Source organism: Pseudopodoces humilis, chromosome 7 (genome assembly GCF_049639895.1).
Source record: "Pseudopodoces humilis isolate 2021_Gansu_Grassland_sample_001 chromosome 7, ASM4963989v1, whole genome shotgun sequence".
NCBI lineage: Eukaryota > Metazoa > Chordata > Aves > Passeriformes > Paridae > Pseudopodoces > Pseudopodoces humilis.
Genome location: NC_142206.1, coordinates 41,445,907 through 41,466,214, shown reverse-complemented (window position 1 = coordinate 41,466,214; position 20,308 = coordinate 41,445,907). Strand labels below are relative to the sequence as shown.

Here is a 20,308-nt window from a genome sequence, read left to right as displayed (position 1 = left end):
TAGCAGACACAGACTTGGTGAAGCCTCAAATTCCCATATCACATGGTGTAAAGTGTCCTTTTCTACCTTGTGCAGTGGTGAGTTTTAACAAGCATGTAGTAAAGGCATGCAGTCAGGGATGGCCTGTGACTGAGAGAAACAGTCACCTGAGTCTGGCAGGACTACTAACAACCAAGACCCACTTGTTACTGCCACACTGCTTGTGTGCTCTATTCATGTGGCCTACAAAATGCTATTAGAAGTGCTTCAGGCAAAACATCTCCCTTAGAGAGCTAGCAGGGTTGCCTGCCCATATCCTTTCAGACCTTTATTCCTCTTTGTAAATCTTCCAAGCTTGCTGACTTCAGCTCTCTTTCTCCTGAGGTCACCTACCCTTCCTAAAAGCACCTCAATGTCACCACCATCAAGCCTGAATGCCCTAATCTGAGTATGATCTAGCTAACACAACCAGACATCTGCGTGAGGAGAAAACTGAAATGAGTTTTTAGTTTCCCCACCTGACTGCCCATCATCTCTGGACAAGACATTTCCAGTTCTCTCAGGACTGCTCAGGATTGCACATCTCATCCTCTCCTATCTTCAGAAGTGATAATTCACTTTCCCACCCTTGCTCCCCTCTCACCCCATCCCCATTATTGCTACCTGCACACTTGGCTGCGGCTGAGCTCACGTGCCTCCCAAGGCACTGGCCCTGTTTTTATCCCTGTTTTGGGACCTAGGCAGACCCAGGGTGCTTGCAGAGCCCACAGCCAACACAGCTGGGGCTGTTCCAGCCCAGAAAAAGCACCTAATGCCTGAGCACACACTTCCCTCTTATGGCCATGCCCAATACAGCAACCACGCAGGCCTGCAGCATCTTCACTGGAGATGTGATTTTCCTACAAGTATTTATGAATTTCCTATGAATTTACACATATGAAACATTTCCCATAGTTTCCTCTTACATTTGTTGGACACAGATATGTCTCCCCTGCAGTTGAGGCTCAAGCACAGAGTGAGCTTTGCAGCCCTGTCTGGCTGCTGCTGAGCAGCACACACTGTGAGCAGTGTGAGTGGGAAAGACATGAGTGCTCAGTCCTGCCTGCACCATCACACTGTCTCTCTGATGGAAGGCCAAGTATCAATCCTTGGTCCTGGGGTAGATTTCCCCTCTTGGTAGTGCACAGCCTCTAACATTTTTCATCTCAGTTAAGTATGGGTTTTTCTTCCTTTGACTTTGAAGGGAAAGTTTTAAACTACCTAGTTATGGGTAGTTCAGGACTCTTAAATTTCTCCCTTGCCCCATTTCACTGTATGGCAAAGTCTCTCTCTCTCCTATCTATAATAATAGGCTTGCCAAAAGGAGAGAGCAGCTTTCTGTTTTCCTGTATTGACCTTTTTCTCTGAACTGAACTTTAGTTTCTTTCTGTGCTCCCATCACCTCTGTGGTGGGTTTAAGCGCTGTCAATCAATATGAAACCAGCACATTCCCTAATATCAGATTTTGTAATTCAAAAGCAGTTTGCTGCACAGATGGGGTAGTTTCCCCTTATGTCTAATCTATGGCCACCTTCCTCCAGCTGCTAAGTCAGTTCAGTACACAAGCCTTAAGAAAATTTTCCATGGGATAATTTTCTGTTGCATGAGTTGAACTGACTCTTTTCATGTAGAAAATTGAGCACTAAAAAACAACAAAAAACAAAAAAAAACAACAAAAAAAACCAACCAAAAACGTTCCTTTAGCCATGTCTTTTGCCAACTTGTCCATCTTCTTCACTCATTTTTCTTTTTCTAAAGAGAGGTAGGAAAATAAGAACCTGCAAAACTGTGCTTGGTATTAGAAAGGTGGAAAATTGCTCTTTCCTTCCTCTCCAAGCTAAGGTTTGGTCACTGCTCAGGTACTAGAGCACTGTCCTCCCTGCCTCTCTTCTCTACAGTATGCTGTCTTCTCCTATGCCACCTCTGTAGTAGCATCAGTACAGGATGAAATGAAAACTACCAACAAAGACATTTTCAAGGCAGCACCACTTTTAGTTCTGTTGTTCTCACAGAAAGAGGTGACTAAGGAAGAACCTGTCCAGTCTCCTGCAGTACTAACAGCACAGTCAGAAGCAGCAGCAGCAGTTAGGTTGCCCTTGAAATTAGCCATAGCAGCTTGATCATGCTCTGCTGGGCTCTAAGCCCTTCACCAGAGCTTTTCAGAGCACCCCGCAGCCACTGATAAAGTGAGACCACATCTGCTCTGAACCTGTTTGCTGTTTGTTTACCTGTTCTGATGTAAAGAGGGTAACTTCCATAGTCCCAATAGGTAAGTGCAGATCCTCAAAAGTATTTAAGCACCTAGAAAGTAGTTAGAAATTAAAACACTATGGGCCTTGAGGTGCTAATGAGAATGTAGTTATATTGGTATTCAGTGTTTTTGCTGATATAGCTGATGGTGCTTGGTAAAGTTCTGCTCAAAAAAGAGCCTCATTCTGCTGACATAAGCTGCCTGCACACAAGGAGGGCTTCACTACTACAACTCTGCTGCTACAGCGATATCACACACATTTACATGTAAATTAGGGCTTTGTTTATACCGAACAGATGCAGCCTTTCACTCCATCCTGGATGGGGAGGAGGGGCAGGGAGAGTAATGGTCTCACTACTCTGATTTTATGGACTGAAAAAGCAAGGCACAAACAAAATGAACTCACGAGTTCAATATCACCCAACATGGCTGTCAAAAAAGGTAGGGATCATAGTTTACAACCATGGGACTGTTTTACTGTACAGAGGGGGAGACAAGTGAGTCATCACTTGGCTCATAGGGGCCTCACCATTATGTGAGGTCAAATTCCTGATGTGTTTGTGTTTGAGTTTGAAACGGAGGTGTTAGGAATGAATGCACCAGGGAGCCCTGAGCACAGGGCATGAAGGCCTGTTTAGATGCACTGTCAGAAACTAACCTGAAGTTCGTCAAAGGAGAATGATTTCACCACAGCTGTTGGCTCAGCAGCAGGACATCTCCCCTCTCCCTTGGCTGACAGGTTTTATGCCGTTTCTCAGCTGCAAAGTCCCATTGAGTTCCCCTCCCTGCAAGGATTTCAACAGAGCCCAAATGAGGTGTCTCCACTCCACCCTCTGTTCCATCCCCCTTTGCAGGTGCTATGGTTGCAGACTGTGAGTGTGGGGAGGAGTAGGTTTTGAGCACACCGACCACATTCCATCCAGGGAGCAGCAACTGTGTTTTACTCTACAATTTCTGTATTTTTCTGTTATAACCTCTATTAGGTTGTGAATATAACCTCTCTGTTTCCTCTGATACTACCACCATCTTTCCACAGCTGGGTGAAATGCAGTATGGAAAGTGGATGGATTTTACTGGTGGTCTTAAACTATAAGATATAGTCTAGTTCCACTGCAGAGAAACAGCCATCTCCATTCCAAAACACTACACAAGTCACTGCCCAAAGGAGGGTCAAATATTCAGAAAATTGAATGGAGGAGGGTGGGATAGGAACAGATAGAACGTTCTAAGTACTGTTTTGTACAGAAGTCTTGGGGACAGGGAACATAAGTAAAAGAAGATAAAGCATAGGAGGATCTGAAGAAAGCTAGGACAATCTTGGTAGTCAGCCCTGACTAAAGCCTAAAGAAAAACAGCTTTTTGGTGTGGTCTGAAAGAAGCTGTGGTGGTGCATGCGCCTTTCCTCCCCACCTCTGGATGCACTACAATGCAAGAAATGCTTGTCAGGCCTCAGCCTTGATGAACAGCACCTTGTCGCAGCTTTTCTTGGGCTTATCAGAAACACTGTCTGCTCCCAGGAACTCATGCTGTCTAATCAGCTCCTGCTTTTCAACAAACAACCTTGGAAACTTACTTTTCTGGCCTGAATATCAACCCAAGTGTATATTTTCTTTGAAAGCTCAATAGAAAAAAAAAAAACCAAGAATTGTAGCCAGGATGGAAAATTACTATGGCTAAAGCCAACCCTCTTGTGACCCTACAAAGTGCAGTCCTACGTGAGACCCTTTGAGCTCTCCAGGACTGCAGTGGGCTGTGAACTGTGGGCTCTCAGAGCTCTCAGACTTTCAAGTGTGCTTCCCAGTTGTTCCTTCCAGAACTTGCCCTTCTACCATCTCCAAAGGTCACACCTCACCTCTCTGAGCCTTGCCCTGTGCTCAGGGCTCCCTGGTGCATTCATTCCTAACGCCTCCATCTCAAACTCAAACACAAACACATCAGGAATTTGACCTCACATAATGGTGAGGCTCCTATGAGCCAAGTGATGACTCACTTGTCTCCCCCTCTGTACAGTAAAACAGTCCCATGGTTGTAAAATATGATCAGGATCTCTACCTTTTTTGATAGCCATGTTGGGTGATACTGATATTGCTCAGTGGGCGGAGTAAGGCAGTTTACCAGTTCACTGGAATAACATCCTTGAGACTTAAAATGTAATTCAAAACTGGAATTTGCCCTTCAGTTTTCATTTGGCTTCCCTGTTTTGCAACTGCCTAGTCCAGAGGCACAAGCTGCAGCCAACTATGTACACAGGTATCTTGTGCAGTGCACAGAGCCATATCAGAGCTGCCTGCAGGTGTGATTCCAGGAGCTGTGTGCAATGTGTTATTGCTGCCTGTGGCAGTAGCTGTGCCTTGGGATGGCATCCCCATGCTGCCACTTGTCTCCATGGATATCCTGGACTCTTCTGTCACTGCAGACCCAGTGTGAACATGGCCTTCTGTGTCCCCTGCACTGTGCTGGAAGGGACTGGATGCCCCTAAAACACCAGGCTACGCTGGCCCCATGCTCAGAGCAGGGTGAGGACCCTCTGTGCAGGGGAGTACTGCAGCTGCTGTGTTAGACTGTACAGTCCTGCATGAGCTAACCGGTAGGTTCCTTGATATTATTTAGATTTCCTAAACCAAAACTGAAATCATTGCATTCTAAGGATTCATGTTAGTTGGGTTCAAGGACAGATGAAGTGACCAGTCTGTAGGTACCTACATGTGAAAAGGGTTTGTGCTTTAATAGGTAACACAGCAGTGAGATCCTATGCCCGGCAGGTGAAGCAGCTTATCCTCTCTAGAATTAAGGCATTAGCAGGTGAAACTCCTCCCTGTGCAGGTGGGCAGCCAGGGAGTGGAGGGTGCTGCCCTACATATGCCTTGTGAGTGTAGACTGATGACCATCTGCACCCCGTGGCAAAAACTAGTCAGTGTAATTCAGTCTGTTCTGTTCAAAGGGAGAAGAGGCTGGAGGAAAATGCTTATAGCCTACTATGGCAACAGGGGAAAAAATACTTCTGAAAGTCTACAGTATATGGTCCCCTAATACTCTTTTTTTCTCTTTTTATTTTTCATTATATTTATTAGTTTCTTCATAAATTACTTCAACAATGCAAAAGCCCTCCCTTGCTCATCCAGAAATAAATCACTTGTGTCTCTTCCCCACTGGTGGAGCACCCACCTCCCTGCACCTACACCAAAGCCAGTCCACTTGCACAAGCACTCAAGTGCTAAGCAGGGGTGCTTGCTGCTTTGATCCCAAGGTCCCTCCTAATAACACCAGTCTCCCCCATGGTCCCAACCTGCAAGACAAGAGGTGGGACATGGCCCAGCTCATCTTAGCTGGTGGCTCTCTCTCGCTGCATGTCAAAACCAGGTGAAGAAAGCTTACTGCTGAGGCAAGTGCACACCTGCTTCTGCAGCAGTCCAGATATGGGCGTGGCCACAGACAGCAAGAAAATGAACGAGGTCAAACACCCAGCTTGCACTTGTTAGCGCTGAGGCTGTGTTTGTACCCCTCATTACAAAAAGCCCTCTTGTCCAAAGGGGACATGGGAGACATGAAGCAGACTGGACATAGGCTGTGAAGCTTTCCTGTCTTCCTGAGGGAAGAAAAATTACTTTCACAGAAGCTAATTCACTTGTTAGGTACTGCATGTTCACACCAAATTTGCAATAAGATCCATGACAAAGGCTCCAAGATGTGATTATAATACATAAAAAAAACTATCAATAGTAGCAAATCAGAGAAAAGGATGAGACCATTCTCTCGAATTCATATGCCTGAACCTGATAATTCTTCATTTTGTTTTTTCCCCTGTTGCTAAGCTCAAGGAAAACCACAGCCCTTCCCTCTAAATTACTCTGGAGAAATCAAAGGTCACATTCTTCCATCTTTTCAGTGTGTGACTGAACATGTCAGGCTGTTTCCTTTCTAGCAATTAATACTCCTGCAGCTCGGAAGCCGCTCCCTACTCCCTCACCAGGATGCATACAGGTGTTTAATAGCAAGCAAATACAGACACACTGTGGTTTCTTTCTGGCTTTGTCTGCGTGCTGCTTGGTCACTCAAACTGCACCGAGGTTGGTAACATCCACTCCCCTACTAAATACAGCGTTTAGTTCGCCTGGTCTTTGAACGAAGTACAGCTCTCCAAACCCTGTCAGGAAACACCTTTGTACCTAAATGTACATAAATACAGTACGGTTTTAAACAGCCGGGCAGCTCCAGCTGTCGGGGGCGATTACAGCTCAGCAGGGCGGCCAAGCTCACGCGTCTTCAGCCCAAGTGTAAATCCCATTGGAATTAAGCTCTGCCCGAGGCTGGTTTGCAGGCTTTCGTGCAAACGTTTTCCTGGCGAACTCCGGGTAACACACATCTCTTCCGAGCTGCCGGCAAGGGCATTACGGTAACTACGTCTGATCTCCTAAATGCTTGCCGGAGCTCTCACCCAGGGCTCTCCGTCGCCTTCGACGGATGATTTCATTAGGACACAGCCCAAGGCGTCCTGGGACAGCCCTCCGGGTCTCGGAGGAACCGCTTCGTGTATCAGCTCCCTCAACACGGAAGAGCGAGGCAGCCCGCTGCCTTACCCCACCCCGGCGCTCTCCCAGCCGTGCCCGAGGCAGGGCAGTACGGGGACGGCAGCAGCACCGACCCGAGCGGCGCTGGCCCCCGTCCTGCCGCCTGCGGGAACAGCCGCTCCGCTGGGGAAGCGGCGGAGCCCTTTCCTGACCCCCGTCCCTGGCCCCAGCCCTGGCCCTGGCCCGTCCCCGCCCCAGCAGCCTCGCTACCACCAGCGCCCGGCGCCCCGCCCCTTCCCTGCCTACGGCTGCGCCCGCCCATTGGCTGCCTCCTCAGCCCCGCCCCGCTCCTCCTCCGCCATTGGACGGACTCTGCTTCTCGCTCGCGCCCCTTCCTCGGCCTCGCGCTGTGATTGGCTAGCTATTCCACTCCCCTTCACTCTCCGTCCCATCTCTGTCAAGTGATTGGGCGACGCTCACACCCTGGCTCCGCCTCTCCACGGGCGTTCCGCTTTGCGATTGGGCTAGCCTCTCCCTCCGCCTTGCTCCCCTGGCACTCGGGTGCTGCGCGGGCTCTCCCTGGGCCGCGGCCGCCCGCCTCGCAGGCGCGCCGGCGCGTCCGGGCGGGGCCCGGCCCCTCGCGTGACGCCCGCACCGGCCATTGGGGGAGCGCGGGTCGCGCTTCCGGTGCGGCGCGGCCCGGCCGGGCGGGGGCGGCGGAGCGGGCGCGGCGGGGCCAGCGCGATGGAGCGGCCCGAGCGGCCCCGCGCCAACGGCTGCGGTGGCGGCGGCGCCCACGGCGCGCTCCGCAACGGTTTCGTGCGCAGCCCTCCCGGTACCCAGGTGTGCGCCGGGGAGGGGGGGCGCCGGGGCGGGCGGGGAGCGCGGCGGAGGGGCCCCGGAAGGCACCGAGGTGTGGCTGTGAGGGATGTCGGCAGAACCCAGGTGTTTTGCGTCGTGGGCCCTCTCCTGGGGAGGGAGGGAGGGCAGCGCCCCGGGGGTGCTCACCGCGCTGGTGGCGGCGTGGGATATGACTGTCCTTCGAGTCACGGCTGTAACTTTACTGCAAGGCTTTGAACTTAAACCTCGCTATAGCACAGTAGGGCTGCGGTTTGAGAAGAAAAGGTTTTATTAGTTCTTCACCACTGCTGCGTTGTTGCAGGTGCGACGCGGGGGGCTGTGGGTCCAAGTAGGCTAGAGCAGGGACTTCCCTAGAAGTCTAGGGAAGAAGACTCTAGAGCAGAGCTGGAGGTTGATGCAGCACTTCCCATCTGAATGTATTAACACCCTGTGATGCAAATGTGTATTTGCTTGCAGACTTCAATTCTTTCTTTGCAAAGCACTCGAGTTTTGTGTTACAGTGTGAGGAACTTAAAGGTTGCTATGAAGTCCGCCTCAGTAGAAGGCAGTAGGTTGTATTTCCGTGAACACCTCAAGCTGCTTGAGAAAAGCCTTCTTCTGTCATCGTCTCTCCTGCTGCTTCTGTTCTTCAGTCTTCTGCTGTCCCTTCTATTTTTTTCAGTGTAGGCTTGTGCACTCACTGTGTGAACGGGGTTGAGAATTGATGCAGGGTAAAATGAATCTTTTTTTCCCCTGAGTTATCTTTGACTACTTACTGTATTTCTTTGACTGGATGGATGCTCGTAGTCTTGCCCTGGCCTTTGGGAGATCCAGCACAATACTGGAAGTGAACAAACGGAGGGAGGTATACTACCTTCATTTGGCAGCAGTGTCAGCTTGTACTGGTTTGGGGAGCCATGGCTTTGGTAGTCCCTGCCTTGCAGACACCAAGCACTGCTGGCTATAAAACCTTACATGTAAATCTTTATAATATCACAAAACGTGGTGAAGGTGAGTGTTCTTCTGTGAGTGTTTTTCCCCACTCTGTGCTATCTAAAGAAGAAGGTCTGCATACAGTTATATTCTTCTACTTCAGAAGAGGAGAAAGTAGGGTAGGATAAAAAGCGTTTTGCTCAAGGACTTTGTTCACCTGTGTGTCTGGAAAACATGGGTGATGCAACATGTGAATGGGGAAAACCATAGATGTCAAACTGAGGAAGCTTAAAAACCTTGCTGGTTTATGAGATGTTCTGTTCACTTAGTAACTTATACTATGCTCAGATATGTTTTGGAGACCTGAGACTTTTGAGATAACTATTTCTAAAGTGGGTCAGGGTTCACTGGAGAAGTGGTCATGAGAAATCTTACCAAAAAACCAAAGTGCAGCAGCACTGTCAGAGGATATAAGAAGAGTGTAGGAAAGTTTGGTATCTTTCTAGCAGATGCTTGCTGCTCAAACAGAGGTTTATAATTAGGAGTATTACATTCTTATCTCCATAATTTTATGCTGGCTAACTTTATGCTAACTTTCAAAGTGAGGGTCTGAATGTTAGAACTGGACTGGAAGAAGCAACTGTTTAGGAAAATTAATTGTGTCCAGCTTTCTCACATAAACAGTGATGGTAAGCTGCCAAAAGAGGTGTTTGCTGATATGTCACAGATTTGGATGCTTGCTTGGTGTTTTGCCTTTTCACTTGTGTTTTTTGGATCTTTCTACACAGGGAGAGAAACATGTGAATGCTCACTTTGTGTTGAATATATTTGTCTGTGTCTGTATATACTACGTGCATACCACATATAGCACTTGAGAATCTGCAACTGTAAGCAAGTACCAAAAAGGAGGTGGCTTACACAAAAGAATGTGATTGTTACTTAGTAGGGAAAAAAAAACAAACAGAAAAGTAAGGATGAAGAGAAGAAGTTTTTCAAGAAAGTCTTTCACAGGTTTTGTGCAAGAAATAAGAGGCAAAATGAGATCTAGCTAAAATGATGGGAAGAGGAGGGGCAAGGAAAACTGTCAGTTAAAAGAAATGTTGCAGTCATTGACAATTTCTCTGGAAAATCATGGATCTTCTGAGAGGAGAGCTTAGAGATAGGGTAGTGCATTACCATGCCCTCCATTAGGGCTTGATAGTGCAGGAAAGCTTTACCAGTTTTTAACTGTGTTGAAAAAAAGGAGTCCTCTTCTACCTAGGATGTTTCTGCACAGGTTATCTATTTAAGTATTGGGGTTTTTTAATTCTTGATTTGTTTGTTTATGTTGCTCTGGGGCTTTTTATCCTTAAAAAAAAAAAAAGGCTTAAATTCAAACACTGCCTGATGATACTGCCTCCAGTAAGGGTGATATTTGACATATAGAGGGTTCTTTACTGTTACTCCAGCATGAACAGAAGAGGGTGAAATTGTTTGCTTAATTTTCGAAGAGGTTGTATTTTTCTCCTTCTGAACTGCTAAACCTCTTTGGTAAGAGGAGAGGGAAACTTGCTGCCTACTAAAACTGTGCAGTTACAGACTTTGGCTACCTTGGAGATTAATGAAATATCATCAGTGACTAGGAAAGTGACCACTTGAAGTTAAGGGTCCGGCATAGTAAAAACATTCTGATGAAATACTAAGGTAAATAACCAAGATAGCTCTTGGCTTTCACGAGATGTCTTGTGTTCAAATTACTTGACTCCTGCTTGAAGTTGATCTGTTTAGAGATTGTTGCATTCGCTGAATTTCAGTTTCAATCTCAGTATAAACATGTTAATTAAAAGAGGTTGGAGAACCGTATAGAAATTAAAAATTGTGGAATGTTGGAGAAAAGTTACTTTTTTCTGTTCCTTACTGTACAGTTAAGGGAGTTTATGGTCAGAAAGAATAGTAATTTATGGATGGACTTAAAATTGATTTAGAACTCTGGTGTACTACTGCACTATGTAAGATAAAAGCCTGACATCTCAAAGGGTATTGTCATGATGTGAGGAATTGAACATAGATAGGAGAAAGACAGCAAATCTTAGTAAAAGAGATGTGAAGTTACCTCTTCAAGTTGTGCATGATTCTGCTTTTTATGCCCTTCTGCTCTTTTGGGGAAAGTGTTGAGTTCAATATAAAAATGGTGTTTAGGAGCTATCAAGACACTTGTAGGAATAAGTGGGTGGAAATGGCTTTTACTTTCTGCAATGCAATTTTAAACTGGAATGTATTTCTCCATTGCAACGTTTTGCAAATGACTAAAGGTTTTCCAATGCTGCATCTGAAAAGATTTTTCTTGATTAGAATAGGGAGATTGGGACATCTTTAATGAGAGAAAATGCCCTTATTTTCCAAGATAATATATTTGAATCCACCTGTTACTGTGAACAAATTCTTAGTAGTGTGATTTTTTTTTTTTCTTCTTAATTTGGCTTCTCATATTAGAATGGTTCTGTTGTGCTTCTAGAAGTTAAAGAAGTAGTCTCAACCTGAAAAAATAAAATTGGAATATAGGTTTTAGATACCAAGTTCTTAATTTCTGTTGTGTGTAGTGTCTCCAAGTCAGTTAGATAGGAGCTGGAATTAGATAAACAAATTTTAATTTCCCTGATGTTTCTAGAAGGTTTTCAAGCACCATCCTATAGCAACTTCCAGATAACATACATGCCTTTGTAACCAAGGTCTTGTACTGCTTCCTCAGAAAGACAAGGAATAGTTTGCTTGAGAAAAGTGGGAGGACTGTGGGATTTGCATTCCTTTAAGACTGTCACAAGTCCTGAATCCTAACAGCTATTAAAATGGCCAGCCTAGATATTTCATTCCTGGAAGCTTTGGTGTGGACATACAGAAAACAGTTTTCGTAGTGTGGTTTGTGCTTGGTCTTCTTAAATAGAGCAAACTGCTTATTGGTTCATCTTGTGGGATGCTTCAGGATGCAGGGGAACAATGGCTTCATGTTGATTTTTAAGATGTTTTTGCTGGAATTCAGGTTAGTATAGTTTCCTTTGGAGATCACACTTAAGATGACTGCAGCAGATACTGCAAGTTCTTCTTGCTACAAGTGATTTAGTGGTAGCAGTGATGTGGAACTTCTTTCAGATGAAAGTTAGGATAAGATAAATGTATTAAATAACTACCCTATCCACTGGTGCAAAAAGGAATTGGACTACAGAATTGTGAGATGTTTTTTACATCTGTGTGCAAATTTAAAATTCAAGTATTTCTGACAGGGAAAAAATGATCCTGGGAATCTAAATCTCATTAACTTCTTCATGAAGAAGTGGTTGTTCCTCCTTACTCAGCGTCTTGCAAATGGTGTCCAGTTTTGAGCTCCCCAGAAAGATGCTGACATAACCACATCAATCTGTGAGTCCAGTGGAGGGTCCCCAGGAAATGAGAGGCTGTGAGAGCTGAGTTTGCTCAACCTTCGGAAGAGAGAAGGCTTAACTAGCTGGCTGCAGGATATAGAGAAAATGGGACCAGGCTCTTGGAAGTGTGTGGCAGTAGTATGAGAGGTAACACATATGATTTGGAGGAATGGGAAATTGTGGTGCACATTAGGAAAATAATTTTTCCCACGAGGGTGGTAAAATACTGAAAGAAGAGGTTCTGGAATCTCCAACCATGGAGGAGTTCAAGAAGTTCAAGACTCTTGAACGGGGCCCTTGGCAACCTGTTGACTTGGACCTTGGACACAATGGAAGACCTTTCCAACCCTGGTTATTCCGTGCTTAGATGAAGTCACGGACTGCAGGAGAGTTTGTCCAGGTTTAGACATTAACATTTAATCCCCAAAACCCTGTGAAAATGTGTGCCTTAGGGCTCATAGTAGGTACTCTGAGGAAAGGAATTACTACTTTCTGGCTCTTGCTTGGTTTTATGATTGACTGTGTTTATTGTGTCAGTAACACAAAGCTGAAGTGAGGAGAAAGTTGTCTGATCTAAAAAAGACTGCAACCTTGTTCAGATATTTTAATTGACAAAACTTTTATTTTTTAAGAAGTGTAGCTGTGCACAACAGTCTTTTTCTAGTACCAAATTCAGTTATAAATGACTGTAAGCCTTTGTGGAATGAATAGCTACTCAGCATTTTCCCTGGCTAAATGAATGTTTGAGGCCATCATATTATATAAGTAGGTGTAGTGCCAGTGTTGTACTTGTTGAGAATTTGTGTGTCTGTGCTGGTATAAAAGCAAACGCCCATGTTAGCTGCTGATATGATGGACTTCCCTTAGATTTGAATATGTGCTGAGAAATTAGTTGGGTGAAGTGTTAAAATATATAGATTATATTTGGACTGCCGTTTCAAATTTAGCTGGTGATAAACCTTAAATGCTCTAAGAAATTGTTATAAATGTATAGAAGTATACAACGTATTCAAGTTTGGGTTTTTTTTTTTTCTGTCTACTTGAGAGATATGTTGTATTTTTCTGTCTTAATTGTACAACAAAAACAATGCTTTTTCTAAATTTCATTAGAAAACAATTTTCAATTTGTTTGGGGGACAAAAGCTTTTTCTGAGTTATCTATTGAAATCAGTTTCTCTTGATGGAATGTAAAACATTGGCCCATCTTCAGTGAGGTTTCCAGTTTTTTGTTCGGCCATGATTAAGAAATGAATCCTAGAGAAAGAACTGTTTTTAATTCAGAATTATAGTTTTGAGGAATACTTATGGTTGAGAAAGCAGGAGTTGGAAAATTTAGGAAGTAGTGGGGTTTAATGTCTATGAAATAGATAGGTTTAGGTTTAATGTCTGTAAAAATGAGAGTAGATTCTAAAATACATCAGGAAATGCTTTCAAAGGTATCTGAGAGCCTAGAGATTGATGTGTTAGGGAAGCACTGCAGACCTGTTATGTCGTTGGAAATCTTTATTGTAAATCATATTTAGTATTCCATATGCCTGAAATCTACTGAACATAATAGGTAAAGTTACATGTAAGGTTTAAGGTAATTTAAGGTACAGTGTCAGAAGAATAGTATATTCTCAGTAGAATTCAAATTGTCGCCTGTATGTAGCAAGCAAAAAACTCCAGGTTTAACTGCATCCTTTACTTGCTAATGGGGGGCAGGGAGGAACCCAAACAACTTTTAAACATTATGAAGATTTACGCTGTTTTTGTACATGTGGTAAATGCATCTTAAACAAGGACTGTGAAATTTGTTGTGAGTAACTAGTTGCAATATTTGATAATACCTGTCAGGAAGAACAAATCTGTAATTAGGAATATACTCTTGATGTCTGTTGTATAAAACAAGTTTATGTCCTGTGGGGTTTTTTTAAAGCTTAAAATGTGATTCAAACCAGTTAGTTCTAATTTTGGTAGTAAGTACTTGGTCTTTTTACCCGTGCAACAGTCTTTGAGATTTGAATTCTAAGCAAAGCAGTGCAAGGAAAAGGGCTAGAGGTGACAGTAAAATTACCACAGAATACCTAACAGTTTAGAGCAGCTGCCTTCATGGAATTCTCACTGCTGTGGTTTCTGTAGTGCTGATTTCCTCAATCCTTTGTAGTAAATGTGGCCACTTTTGCATACGGAGGCACACTCATGGATGCAGTCTTTCACATTGTGTTTCTAAAAATAGAAGCTGCAAACCTGTTAGTAAAATTTCTGCAGCATGTGTGGTATGTGGCAGTGAGAAGCTACTAAATTTTAATAAGAATTTAGCAAAGTTGTCCTCCAGCATAAATAATCTTTTTAATGTGTTTACATAAAATCTGCCAGGTTCGTCTGAATTTGTGGTTCTTGTCAGCATGAACTGAAATGGTCTCTCTAATACAGAGTGCTGGATCTTTCCCAGGGCAGCAGCAATAAGCAGTTACCCTGTACTGCTCTCATACTGTGTGCAGCGTGAATTGCACTTTTAGCATCTTCTCTCCCTAAAGTACATGCCTGCAATGCAAGGTGTGTACCCAGAGTCCTGTGGTCAATCCTGCGTGTTGTCTACAGTAGCATCTGCAAATGCTCCCGTGTTTGTGCATGGCTTTTGTCTTCTCACTCAAAGGATGTAGAAAGCATCCAAAGGAGGGCTACAGAAGTGGTGAAGAACCTAGAAGGAAAGCTTTATGAAGAGTCACTGAGGTCACTTGGTCTGTTCAGCCTGGAGGAGACAGAGAGCACACCTCATAGCAGTTACAGCTTCCTCCTGATGGGAGGGGTAGGGGCAGGCACTGATCTTTTCAATCGTGTGACCAGTGACAGGGCCCAAGGGAAAGGCGTGAAGCTGTTCTGGGGCAGGTTTAGTTGAATATTAGAAAAAGGTTCTTCACCTAATGGGTGGTCAGGCACTGGAACAATGTCCCAGGGAAGTGGTTGCAGCACCAAGCTTGACAGAGTTCAAGAAGCTACAACTGCCTCAAACAGATGGTGTGACTCTCAGGGTTGTGCAGTGCAGGGCCGGGCCAGGAGTTGGACTCGATGGTCCTTGTGGGTCCAACTCAGTAGATTCTGTGATTATCATCAGACTCTGATGTGTTTTGCTTAGACCTGTGGAGTCCTTTCTGGCAGTAGTTGTGTGACGTGGCTGCTGCTCAGTAACTGCTACAATACTGTTCCATGTGATTTGTTTTCCCAAGAGTTTGCCCCAACACAGGCATTACCTGTGGCTGGTTCTTTGCTGCCTTCTGTAACCAGCTGAGTTGTGCTCTCTGACTCTCCTGCAGTTGAGTTCCTTAATGTGATGGTGCTCTTCTGCATACATGTACTCTGCACAGTACAGGAAAGAGGCATGTAGGTGAGCATACACATACTTCTTTTGAACCATGCATTTAAATGAGCTCTGACTTTGCACTTGGATATGCCGTATATTCTACTTCAAAGGTCATGGCTCACTTTATGAGCATAAGGCTTATTAAAATCATAAAAGTCTTAAACTTCCACGCCTTTTTTCTCCTCGTGATAAAAGGAAATTAAGCATAGAACTGTACCCATTTGGTTTCTGGAACTAAAATTTGTGTTGTTTTGTAGCAGCTTTGGAGCTTGCAGCATATAAGCCTTCATTTGAAGGCGAATATATGGATTTATAAGGCATTCTTAGAAAAACAAATAAGCTTGTATTTAATGTGACTACAAATGTCTCTTCTGTAGTCAAATTCTAGAGTTTTTTTACAGTCATATGCTTCATGAAGAGTTTGTGGAACTGCATTCAGTTTTTTCTTTAAATTTTGATTCAGCTAGGGTAACACAAGTTTGTCAGCTGATGTGGTAGCTGACATGCAAATTTAAGGATGTATTAGCACATTGGTGGAAGAATGCTGAGAGGTGAAATTGATTGGAGTATGGGTTGAATCAATACAGGTATTCCTAAAACAGCCTTTCTTAGTGAAATATTGGGATTGACCATATTCAATAGCTTTTTTAGTTTTAGCATTTGTCACAAGCACAGGCACCTACAAAGACCTGGAAAAAAATTGGTATGTTTTTATTCTTACAAAGTTTGCATATAGATTTGGGTCTCTTAGTTGTTTTTTCTTCAGTAACTACTTTTTGGTGTTTGGTAACCTTGGATCCATTATCTTAGGATGTAGCCTTTCATCTCTTCCAGATGAACTTCCAGTTGCCTGGGGAAGACATTAGAAGCTTTGATATGATCTCTAGTTATTCAGTACTAGGTAATTTGTGAAGTAGTTGCTACCAGTTTTCTGTCTGCTTATCCTCAAATCAGCTGCTGGTAGGCAGGCACTGATGGCAGGTATGTAGTGTGCCTGCTCCTGAACAGCTGCTATTCACAGCCTGATCTGACAATGTGAGGATGCAAACTTCAACTTCTAATTCCCCAAGCTGTGAAACTGTGGTGGTCAGAGCTTTGGTGCATGATCTTTCTTGTATCTAGGTGCAACAAAATTCTATAGTTTTGCCTACAGGAGCCATAGTGATAGAGCTAAGGAATCCTGAGAGTAATAGAGAAGATGTGGCTCTCATGGTTTTTCCTTTGCAGGGTTGGCTCACTGATTCTGCGACTGTCATGGTACTTCTGCCTCTCCTCTCTCTCCAAAAGCTGCTGCCTCTTGTTTGCTGAGCTCCATCAAGTACCTTTGTGGAGCGGTGCTGTAAAGACTATTGCGGTCTAATGAATAACCTTCTGCAAACGATTAAATTTTCAACATGGATCGGTTCAGTGTTGAAGGGATGCTATACTGATAATCAGATTTAGTTGTACAAGCTGGAGGCTGGTGCAGATGGTTCAAAGCAGGAGTGAGTGGGGCTGGCACAGTTTCTTTGGATGGCGTTGTTCATGAAGAGAACAGTGCGTGAACCTTTGGCCTGCATTAAGGCCTTAAATTGCCAGCACTTTAGCTGCAATGAGGTAAGCAAGTCCATGGCCACCACTGTATGCAGTATGTTCTTAAAATAATACTGCAGTATTAAACCTGGCCTCAAAGCACTGCAAGTTAGTTACCTGCATCTGGCTTTAAGTGCTGCTGCTAAAAGAGCTGTCTTTGCTATTTGTTTCCATACTTATACCTATTCTAAAGTCCTCACAACTATGGTGACCAAATCAAGATTTGCATTGCTGAAAACTGTGTCAGCAGAAGGGAAGAGATAGAAATGACTATCAGGAGGGAAGGTGCCGTTGTGGTTTATACTTGGTGACTGCATAGCTGTAGCATAATTGTATCCCTAAGAACAGATCCTTGCTTCTGTATTTCTGCAGACTTGAAATACAGACTTGCTCCAGCACCTGAGATGAGCAGGTATCACTTTCCGAATAACTCAGTGTGTGGTGCTGCCAGCAAGTATGTGTGCCTTTTTGATTCATCAACTGTTGTCGAGATTAGTAGGATTCTACCTTACTTTCCCATATGATAATATGAGTGACATAGGTGAATAACTGGTTTTATTCTGTCTATTTATTTATAACTGTCTGCTGACCCACACCCTTCAGGAATTATTTGCCATTGCCTTTTTTTGATGAATTTAGGTTCAGTCTCTTTCCTTGTTGTTGAGGTTTCTTTGATTTGTACATTGTAAGGAATACATTTTTTATATATATGTATATATATATTTGATGCTACACAGAGGGGGTTTATGTTTTGTAGAGTGTTCTTTCATATGTAGCTATTTTATTATCATGCAGCCATTCTGTAACTTAGCCATGCAGATAACAATTTGCATCTAATGGCTAGATTTCTATGTTTTTGTTCATTGACTTATGACATCTGATCTTTAACTTAACAGTTTGAAAAAGTAGTCTAGTTAAAGCCATGGTCTTTCCCCCCAGTGTTAATGCTGTGCGAGCACTTGCCTTCTGGAGTTTTTCTGTAATAGTCGCAAATATTGTGTATTCCAGTAACTGTACTTGAGATAGACCAGTTGTATGCACTAGGCAGCTAGTAAATCTCCTACCTTCAGATGACATGGAAGTAGCAAGATGAATTTTAGCATGGATTTTATGCAGAAAGCCATGCTTTGTTCTGTATGCTGACACATATGCTGTGTTGAGACTCTATATACAATGACTTTTTTGTCTGTGGTGTCATGTCCGCCTCATGGATGAGTACAGTGTTTATGTCTGCATCTTTAGGCTAACAGCTATAGAGGCACATGGATTATGATTGTTTTGTTATATAGGCTTCCAAGTCTGAGAATATATTGTTTAGATCAATAAAACTCTTATTTTCTATTTTGTTTTTCTCTGGGATGCATCACTGTTCTGTTATTTGTGCCCTCTTGGTGAAGGCACTCTTTCCATTTTGGTTTGCCTAGATGTAAGCAATGCTCTATGTGTAGCTTTGCAAACTGAATAGTTTTAATGAGATGTTAGATTAAACTGCCATAGATTGGTAACTGTTACTTGGGTTATATCAGCAACTTGGCAACTTCATATATGGAGGCTGGCAGTATTTATCAGTAATGGCTGAACTTAGCTAGAAGCAGTTTTTGCAGAGTGGTAGGGGATGCAGAGCCTGTAACTGACCACAGGGCTGGGGACTACTCTGAAATGTCTGTCTGCCTTTTCTTCAATTAATACCTCAACTGCCTCTCTTTACATTTGTACTATAGATAAATCATATTGTACACAATGGAGGATTATACAAAAGGCCTTTCAATGAAGCTTTTGAAGAAACACCAATGCTGGTTGCTGTGCTGACCTATGTAGGCTATGGTGTTCTCACTCTCTTTGGATATCTGCGAGATTTCATGCGGCAGTGGAAGATTGAGAAGTGTCAAAATGCAACAGAAAGAGAAGAACAGAAGGTAACCGCTGGGAAATAATGTTTGGTGGGAAATGATGTGGCTGAGCCTTGATTGTTTCTTTGGGGAGAAGTGGAGTTCCAAGTTTTATGCTGTTTTCCTTGTCTTTTGGATGCCCCAAATACTATGAAAGTACTGCTGTGTTGTAAAAAAATAATGTTCTTTTTGAGTTTTTTCCTCAGAGTAGTTTCCTCATCTGTCTCAGTGCAAAGCTGCATCAACAATTATATCAGTGTACTGAAAGATTCCCCAGCTGCAGAAACAAGGGTTTGGGCAAGAAGAGACTGCATGTTCCAGCATCAGGACCTCAAGAAAGGCTCTGGTTTTAGCTGGACACCAGTGGGAGGCTTTCTGATGCTGATCTGGTGGCTTAGTTTTGGTTTAGAAATGTTATTAATTCTCTTCATCTGAAGCAATTGCGAAGAGAAACTTGTGGGTCAGATCCAGAGCACAAGCTATGTAACTTTAAATTCTTTTGGAGTCCAGAACACCAGCAGGTGAGCTGGTGAGTAATTCGAGGTACTGACTTGTGGTTCACTGATAATGATTAGAAAGAATTCATATTAAGACCTATTCACAAAAGCTTCTGTTACCAGGTGAAAGGTATTGCCTGCTTCAGCAGTTAGCCTTGAATGGATAATTCTCATTTTCAATACTTGTAGATAATTTTAGAAAAATTAGAGATCTTTATTCCCCACAGGAGTTAATTGTTTTTAGGAAGCTACTTTGAAACATGAAGTTCACAAACTATTTTCTTGCTAACTGTAAATGTGAGCCCTCTTAGAAGAGTGTGACTACCAGTGAGCTTTCTCCAAAGGTCTTTCTCTTGCTGATTTGGGTTCTCTGATTTGTTTTTCTCAACTGCTTTGGAGAGCCAGAGTGGCTTATAAAATGTTAAGGGAGTTCCTTTTTCAGTTGCTGGTTTCTGGTTCTCTGTGCAGCCACACAAGCAGTTGGCTAGCAGGAAATAGGGAGGGGCAGAAAGGACATCTCAGTAAGGCAAACAAATAATCAAGGGTGGCAGGGAGGTACTAAAAAAGGGAGGCTCCTTTGGAGACTTTTTTTGGAGACAGCACTGCAGTAAAGTGCACATCTTTTTACAGTAGATTAGTTTTGGACCAGTGCCTAAAATTACCTCACAGTAGCTTCTTTCTGTCAACATTGAGGTAGAATTAAACAGATTCATAGTAGGGCACTAAATTCCAAAACAGAAGCATTCTTACAGGAGTTAAATGAGTAAAAGGCATTTCATATTGGTTAAAAGTACAGGAGTTTAAACTATTGCCAAAACTGACTTTTAGAATATGAAAGTAAAAATCTTGGATCCCTTTTAATAGTTAAAATATCTGATTAAAGAATGCTGGTTAAATCTCAACTTGAAACTTGGTGTGTTCATTAATGTCTTTTGAGCTACTTTGGTTTATGACATTTGAGAGCATGACATAATGTTGTATTTTTCTGTGTGTAAAATAGAAGTTGATACATCAGAGAGCAGTCAAAACAGTTGCCAAAAACTACCAAGACATTAGAATAAA

At 43.4% G+C, this 20,308-nt stretch overlaps 1 protein-coding gene across 1 annotated transcript in view; it reads left to right on the top strand.

Moving 5' to 3' along the window:
* Positions 1 to 7,498: 7,498 nt before the first annotated feature.
* Positions 7,499 to 20,308, top strand: part of SPTLC2 (serine palmitoyltransferase long chain base subunit 2) — a 72,029-nt gene continuing 59,219 nt past the window's right edge. Inside the window, exons 1-2 of the mRNA XM_005520226.3 lie at positions 7,499 to 7,620; positions 18,582 to 18,776. Of these exons, the coding sequence (XP_005520283.2) occupies positions 7,522 to 7,620; positions 18,582 to 18,776 (294 nt within the window). The 5' untranslated portion in view covers positions 7,499 to 7,521. The remainder of the gene's footprint in view (positions 7,621 to 18,581; positions 18,777 to 20,308) is intronic.